At 57.9% G+C, this 8,549-nt stretch overlaps 1 protein-coding gene across 1 annotated transcript; it reads left to right on the top strand.

The window, feature by feature from the left end:
• Positions 1–862: 862 nt before the first annotated feature.
• Positions 863–3,223, top strand: VDBG_07116 (lipase; the record flags this gene model as incomplete). Its single annotated transcript, XM_003002499.1, has 1 exon — positions 863–3,223. The coding sequence occupies one exon, from the start codon at positions 863–865 to the stop codon at positions 3,221–3,223; it is 2,361 nt and encodes a 786-aa protein (XP_003002545.1).
• Positions 3,224–8,549: the final 5,326 nt, after the last annotated feature.

An 8,549-nucleotide genomic window follows, 5' to 3' on the forward strand; every position in this document is an offset into this window, starting at 1 on the left:
ATAGACAATTCCAGACTATGCAAACAGCTCTGGCATATCAGACGCCAGGTGAGATCAGCCGACGTCAGGACCAGCGATCAGCGATCATCGGGCTCGTCGTGTGTGGGGGGAAGTTCCCAGAGCGTGGGGCAGCCGAACCACTGGGGGGTGCGTTGGAGGCACCAGATGCACTGAGCAGGCAGTCGGGTCGCTGGGATGAACATGACTGGAAAAGCAGCAGAGGTGGCCCATTGGCTGAGCGAGACGAAAACCTGGGGGTCATCTGGCCTGGAATGCCGGCTCGGACGGGGTGGGCAGATGCCCTGTGGGGTGCTTTGGAGGGGTCGCACAGCAGCAACGATGTGCCTTGCCTGACCTCCCTGGCTTCCCTGGCTTCCCTGTCTTCCCTGCCTTTGCCTGGTGACCCGCAGAAGGCAAGCGCGAGGTCATGTTCACCTGCCCCGACCCCTTACAGGACTCGCCTGTCCGCCCGCGGCCTCAGCTCCGTGCACACCGACATCTCGCGCGGCCTCATGACATGTGCTTAGCTTAGGTTGAAGGTACCTACCTGCCTGCCGTACCTCAAAGTCGGCCCCTCCTGCCCTTCACCTGATCTGACCACCATCTGTCCTTCCTGCCTGAATCTTCCACTTCACGTATCGTGCCTCCAGTAATTCATCCAAGTATTTTCTCCCCTCCTCTCCTCACGAGCACCCCGACAATCCTACCACCTGCCATCAGACACGTCCTTGACTCCCAACCTCGGCCCCTCCAACATCCTTCGCTGCACGCCTCTGGGGATGGGACTGCTTCTGAGCCACGTCGCAACCTCGTCCCGTTGCTCGCGCCTTCGCCCTCGTTCTCTGCAGCACCCTCCTCGACCATGACGGACGTCTTGCTGAACCATGTCCACCCTACAACAAATAACCCTGCCCTCCGTGGGAAGAAGCACGCGGCCGCCCCCAGACAACCACCCGAGCACCTCGCCCTCGACACCCTCTCGCGTGCCTTGAAATCCGCAAACGCCTACGTGCAGTCATGGCGAGATGGCTTGACGCACCAAGAGCGCGCACACCGGACCAAAGTCGAGGAGCGTCGCCAGATCCTCGGCTTGCGCATGCAGAACGCAGAGTCCAGAACCCAATGGCAAGCTGCCGCCGAGGAACTCGACCTGCTTGAGCGCAACGACCAGTGGAAGCTGCAACTCGACCCTTCGACACCCGACTACAACCCCCAGCTGATCGAGGCCCGCCTCAAGGATCTCGACGACGCCCGCCTCCACTGCGATGTGCGTGCCATGCTCTACCTCGTGCGCACTGCCCTCGCCCGCGATCTCGGCGGCATGGGCAATCTCGACCTCTACCGACACTCGTACGTCGGCACAAAGCACCTGATCGAGCGCTACGTCGCCTCCGCCTTGCAGACCATCGAGGCCCTCGTCGACATGAGCCACCACGCGCTCCCTGACGGCCTCTCGCAGCGCGACATCCTCGAGAACGTCTTGCTCGCGCGCCAGAGTTTCGGCCGTAGCGCTCTCCTGCTCAGCGGCGGGGCTACCTTTGGCATGGCGCACATCGGCGTGCTCAAGGCCCTGTTCGAGGTGAAGCTGCTGCCGCGCATCATCTCTGGCGCCTCGGCTGGCTCCATTGTGTGTGCCGTCATGTGCACACGAACGGATGAGGAGATTCCCGACGTCATCCGAGCCTTCCCCTACGGCGATCTCAACGTCTTTGATGGTCTCGAGAAGCCCGACACCGTTCTCGATCACATCCGCAGGCTCCTGACCGAGGGCAGTTGGTCAGACATCTCTCATCTCACCCGCGTCATGCGCGACTTGCTCGGCGACATGACCTTCCAGGAAGCCTACAACCGTACGCGGCGCATCCTCAACATTTGCGTGTCCACCGAGTCCGTTTACGAACTGCCGCGTCTGCTCAACTATGTCACGGCTCCCAACGTCATGATCTGGTCTGCCGTCGCCGCCTCATGCTCCGTGCCGCTGGTCTTCAGTGCCGCTCCCTTGCTCGTCAAGGTTCCCGACACGGGTGCACACATGCCGTGGAACCCGACACCGCAGAGATGGATCGACGGCTCCGTCGATAACGACTTGCCCATGACGCGCCTCGCCGAGATGTTCAACGTTAATCACTTCATCGTCTCCCAGGTCAATCCGCATGTCGTTCCTTTCCTCGCCAAAGACGATCGGCTTGATCCCACGACGCCGCACCTCCGCCGTCAGGCCAACAATGCGGCCACATCCACAGCCGCCAAAGACGGTGCCGACTGGGTCTATACCATGACCGCGCTCGCCAAAGACGAGGCTCTGCACAGGCTGCAGTTCCTTGCCGAGATTGGTTTCTTTCCCAACCTCGCCACCAAGCTTCGAAGCGTCCTCAGCCAGAAGTACTCGGGCGACATCAACATTCTTCCCGAGATTAGCATGAATGAGCTGCCCGGCCTTCTCAGCAACCCTACCAGCGACTTCATGACGCGCGTCTGCCTTCTCGGCGAGCGCGCTACGTGGCCAAAGCTCAGCAGGATAAGAGACCGATGTGCCATTGAGCTGGGCCTCGATCATGCCGTCCACCGTCTGCGAGCCCGCGTTGTCTTCTCCGCCAGCCAGGTCGACCTGCGCCGCCTCGCCACCGGCCTGGTCGTGCCCCCTCCTTGGCCTTGCCACGCGGCCCCTACCCGTCAGGGCGACAGTCAGACGCTGTCTCTCGACGTGGGTACGGGCGTCGCTCAGAAACCCCCTCGCCAACGCCGGTCCTCGGGCGGCAGCCTCCAGCTCCTGGCGCACCACCGTCGCATGATGCTGGAAAACGTCCTCACGGACGAAGAGACGGAGGAGGAGGAGCGGCTCGAGATGCGCGCGCGGCACGGCGGCGGCGGCAGCACATCCCCCGTGCTCGTGCGCAAACCCAGGCTCAAGCGCTCAGCAAAGAGCCAGAGCTACTTCAACACGGCATTGCTGCGGTCTGCGGCGGCGGGTGAGGTCCGAAATGATCAGGCCTTGGAGAAGAGCTTCGACTTTGGAACGGCACCGACACCGCCCGGGCGTCAGCGGTCGCCCACCGAGGAGGTCGAGACGTCGGAAGTGCCGAGCTGGTCCGAGGCGGGCGGGAGTGACGAGACCGTGTCAGACGTCGAGCCATATGAGAGCACATGGGCGCAGCCCGATACGAAGGAGATTGGGCATGTTCGAAGCGCAGAAGTGAGCCGAGGCGTGGGCCTGTGGGATTGACTGGTAGACGGGCTGGGGAGCTCAGAGGAAGAAGGGAGGGCCGTTGATGATGATGTTTTACGTTCGGAGTGGATGACGTAGTACGAGCACCCCCTCCCTCGTCCGGGCTGCGGTTTTCTTTTTTTTTTTGGTGGCCATGCACGGCGTTGGGTAGCATTTAGGATGTCAAGCTGGGTAAAGGTGGGCATTGGAGCGCATGCATTTACAGGAGGTTGAGCAGTCACTTGGACCGGGGGTGAGGAGCTAGGTTGAGTGTGCCGTATGAGATGTTATGTCTAGGCCAGCATGATCGTTCTAGTCAGTTGGATGGCAGTGGTCACCCGAGAAGGTGCAATTGAGTCAGTCTTGAAAGTGTTAAATGTGTGTTGCCATGGCAGGCTTGGTCTTGTGGTGTAATGCCATGTTCTTGCTATGTAGTCAAACCAGGCGACCCTCACAGCCCAACCCGTCATGATGACGCCTGGTGAAATCATGCCGGCCTGGGAGAAGATGTGAATGAGTTCACTGCACCAAAGTTTGCAGGTCAAGGGTGTCAGCATGTAGAACAAATCCCCCCAGCCGACCAGTCAGGACGCCATTCTAAACATCTCGGACAGGAGAAACCAGCCTGTGTAGCGGGTATGGCTTGTTCTCCAGGCACCCGGACACTACCAGACGCTCCGACTACATGCCGTGTCGTCCACACGACCATATGGATGATACGAGGGTATCTCGAATACTCCGGAATACAGAACCGCGGTGGAGTGCTAGTCGCAACATTCGCCCCTGGTTCTGCCTTTTTCGCCCTCGTGCGCATGTGTGCTGCGAATACTCCGTCACGCGTCCTCCATCGCATCGTGATGGGTATGAATCGTATGGAGAATACACAGCACAACCGCAGAGTATGACTGGGGCAGTGATCTATCTATATCTATATCAAGTCATGAAAGGAGAGCTTATGGGTAAGCCTCCCCCCCTCCTCTCTCTCTCTCCGCCGTCGCCATCGTTAAAAGGCCGCGAGATAAACCAATCGCGAAACACTCGTCTGTTCTTGCCGGGTTATCTCTTTGTTTACCGCGTGCTTGCCGACTATAGTGCCTTCATACTTGATAATTATTTGTCTGCAAACTCTGTATACGAACACGAAACACAACGTATCGGTCTTTCAAGAATGACGGTTCAAGAAGCTTACAGTCAAATGTTTGACTCACAGTATATACAACCGTAATGGCGAATCATCGGCCATCGTTAACGACCTGCGTTTTGATTCGAAGACCATGGATCGGGGGCTCCGCTTCAGTCAAGCTTGATCGAGAACTCACCCGGAGATGTTGAGGTTCTTGAAGCATACGATCAAGTCATGATGACGTTAGGCAAGGCCTTCATTTACTTGGTCATTCAGAACAACCGCTATGAGATGCCACGGAGAGGGGAATGCCTCCCATGGCAAGAACACAAGGACATTGGCCATGGACTGCCGGCCCGCACCTGCCTCGTGTCGCATGAGCCTTGGCTACATACCTACTTGAGTTCATTGCCGGCCCCCCTCTCCCGTCAACACCAATCAGACCACACGTACAGGCGCATCACGGCGTGCCGAGCAAAGGTAGGTAGCGACCAGATATGTGGCAAGTCGCACTAGGAAGAAGATAACGCCAGACTGTCATCTGTCTGTGCATGTCTCTCCACAATTCCAGAGCAGCCTGTCTAGGCAATGCATTCGCAACACAGGAGACGCATTGATTGTGCCACTTATGCGCCAAGCCCCCTCATATGACATGACGGCCTATAGGGCTGGCGGATGTTGAGCGGATAGGGCCCGGTGCCCCGCGTCATTGGAGACCGGACATGGCAGGCAGACGGTCTCTCTACCTTCCCGTGGCGCTCTATAATCCTCGGGGTCCGGCGGCAATGACATGGTGTGACTGGCCAAAGGGGGGGGGGGCATGGCAGGGTCGAAATCTAGATCCCCATCTCATCAGAATGTCGCTTTGCGGGGCAGTGAAGGTAGCACTTGGTCGTCCAAAGGAAGGCTGACTTGAAGCCTCCTCCCTCAGGTCCACATTCCCCTTCGCCTATTATAGGGTGCAGTGCTTGTCAGTACCTTGATGACCCCTTGCAAGCCGAAGAGAACGACATTGACTGGACAACCCAATCAGGCTGAGACAGGCTTAGCTCAAGCCTCCGGAAGTCTCGACGCCCCCCGCCCCCCTTCGAAAAAAAAAAAACAGAACTCGCAATACCGTACGTCACTGAAAGCAAACAGCAGACGAGTGCTGGGGGCTCTCCTGCGTACCCTATGCCTGTGGGGAAGGAAGTCAGAGCATCCGGCATTCAGTTGACCGCACGGCGGAACATGTCTAGATCGGCGGTGCGGGGCCGCAGATGACGGGGCCGACATGATGGGATATAGTGGCTCGGTGCTAAGTAACGTGGCGGCAAGGAGAAAACAAGAACATAACGCTTCGTCATGGTGTCATTGGCCATGATGGCGTCTCACTGCCTTGTCACTGACAGTTGCCCGATTCGAAAGTGGCTGCAGGGCGAGGCACCGCGGCTATGCTAAGCGGACACTACTATCAGACGCAGGCCAGGTGGGATACGAGGTTCTAGACTGGGTCATGTACCAGAGGGCGGGCCTCTTGGCCCTGATGCAAGAAGGGGGGTGGGAGGTGGGCGCTGGTTTGGGACAGGCAATGGCGACAGAGCGAGAGAGGAATGCGGCCACGGTCTGGGATCCGTCTGTGTGACGGGCTGATCTGTGCTAGCAGGCAAGATTCTCGGTCTAGACGTCAAGCTTGAGACTTTCAGGGTCGTACACGCGCAAGACACATACTCAGCGAGGTGACTCTGAATTCGCGTCAAAAGGTAAGACACAATGTGTATGGTCCACGAAGATCAGGCTAGTGAGTGGTCGAGCTGCAACAGCTTGCCAGCCAGAGGAGCCTCTCGCATCCCTCCACATACCCCCGTTCACGGACGGCATCTTCAGTATCGGCGTGGGGGTCACTGATAATCCACCGGAAGCAGGGCAGCTCCGACGTCCTCAGTGACGCCGGATGGCAGACTATTGCCATTGATACCTACTCGGAGGGAGTTCTGGAGTTGTTTCTATTGCCTGGAGTTCAACAGAGGGTTGGCATGGCGTTCAGTCGCTACGCTGATTCGCAACCAGTCAGCATGGAGAGTGTACGCAAGGGCACGAACGCGCGAGAACATGATTTGAGGCGAAAGTAAGAGCGGGTAGAGGCAAGAGACGGACGAGGCCGGCGAGGAGCGTTGCACCGACAAGACGCCTGTTCCTGGCGGCAGCATGACGGGAGCCTATCACGGAGACGGAGGTGCGATGGTGGCTGGAGCGTGTGCTGCAGGTCGTACACCATCGGAGGTGGGACGAGGCCGTTTTCCGCCGATGGTGGGCCTAGCGGCGGCCCGGAAAGGTGTACTGTTGTTGGCAGGCAGGGCTTTGGGGTGGAAAGGGTGCAGCGTCGGGCATTTTCCAACGTCTGGGTACCACGAGAGGTCTGATTGCGATAGCGGCGATGGAAGATGGAGCGAGCACACGAGATGGCGCTGTCCATCGCAACAGAACGGCGCAGGGCCTAGCAGGGCCCATTTGCTGCAGAGGCAAGGCGCGGCTGAACTCAATCTCTGATATTCAGGCGGAGGAAGAGGCGATGGATGGATTGTGGATGGTGAGGGGTTTGTCCTGTAATCATCGAATCGATGAAACGAAGCAGGATTGGGTCCAGTCTTGTGTACTGCAACGTGTGCACAGTGGTTGATAGACATGGATGGATGAACGAGGTCACTGGTGTTGGATATCTGTTGAGACTGTTGGTAAGCATTGCAAACATTGCCGAGTTAATGGGCGAACGAGGGCGGTCCCTAGGCAGCCGAAATACAAAGGCCTCCGAGTCCTGCAGAAGTGAGGCTCAAGTGGGTTAACGTTGGGAAGTGGGTGAGGGACGTGTGAGTGAGCGTGAAGCATTGATTTGGCAGGGAATGAAGACCAAGAGGAGCGGACAGCACGTTCATTCAGCCAGGGTCACGTCCAGAAGAAAGGGAAAGGTGAGTCAGGCTGGTAGCACCGTGTCCAGGCCCTCTTCCGGCCCAAATGACTGGAATCTGCACTGTATACAGACACCCGATGGCACTGTATCACCGACGTGTGGATGGCAGGACCGACCGCCACGCGTCTCTTAGCATCAAATCTGTTGGAGGGGCGCCACACAAATACAAAGCACATGATTGGCTTTCGAAATCTCAACAGCATAAAGACCAATCAGAGGGCGTAGACACCAACCCTGTGCCAATTGAGGAGATTTACCTGCCACTTGCTCGCTCAGCCACCTCAGGCGTACAGGAAATAATATGCTAGACGCAAATGCAGGCGCAGGCGCAGGCATACAGACAGACAGATGCAACTGCCACGCTACCTTTGTGGCTCCACCTACCATGGGTAATCCGGTTCCCCCTAGCGTCAAGTTCCACCTTCACAACCAGGCTCACCTCCATTCTCAATCCAGCGAAAGTTGTTGCCAGTATCCTTCGTTTCCCCAGCCCCAGCCCAGCTCTTTCCCTAGCGCTTGCCATCCCTCCCACCGAGCGCCTCGAGGACTATACCACGCAGGCAAGCAGTCAGTCAGGCAGGCAGGCAGGCAAGCAGGCAGGCAGACATAATCGGAATGGCCACCTGGACATGGACAGAGTGTGTATTGATGACCATCTAATCTGGCCTTATGGCAAAGTCGCCCACACATCTATCTGGGGCAGCGAGCAGCAGACCTGAGGATTCGCCATTCTTTGACCTGATTCTGTCAAGCACGTCTTGACTCTTCTGTGCCCTGATACCAAATTTGAAAGGATCAATTTCTTCCCAATTGCTGGCGACCCTTGACCAGCCCTGCAACAGACAGGCCTTCTGAGACATCCATACCGCTTGTCGCCCTCCAATACGGCTTTTTCACTGACCTTCACCGTCTTGACTCGCAACGCCCCCTTGGCCCTTGGGAGGACAGCGCACCAAGCCAGGTACCACGCACCACCGTTCCAACCGCCATTGACCACGAGCGACGCCGCACTCGTAGTCGACAATCGCTCGGAATCCATCAAGGACGCCAGCCTTGGACTTGAATACTATTGCTGCCATCATCTACCTAGGGCAGCTGCTCGACTCTTTCTTCAGTTCGTTTCATCCCACCGGATTCGCGCTCCCTGCGTCAGATCAGCTCGAGGCCACGCGTGAGGCCCAGCCTTGAGAATCAATCCCCCCAAAACTGTGGGACGTCCCCGCTTCTTTTGCCCAGCCAGCTGCAGTCAGCGCAGCCCAGTGCAGCCCAGCCAG

The sequence above is a fragment of the Verticillium alfalfae genome, genomic scaffold (genome assembly GCF_000150825.1).
Source record: "Verticillium alfalfae VaMs.102 supercont1.9 genomic scaffold, whole genome shotgun sequence".
Lineage (NCBI taxonomy): Eukaryota > Fungi > Ascomycota > Sordariomycetes > Glomerellales > Plectosphaerellaceae > Verticillium > Verticillium alfalfae.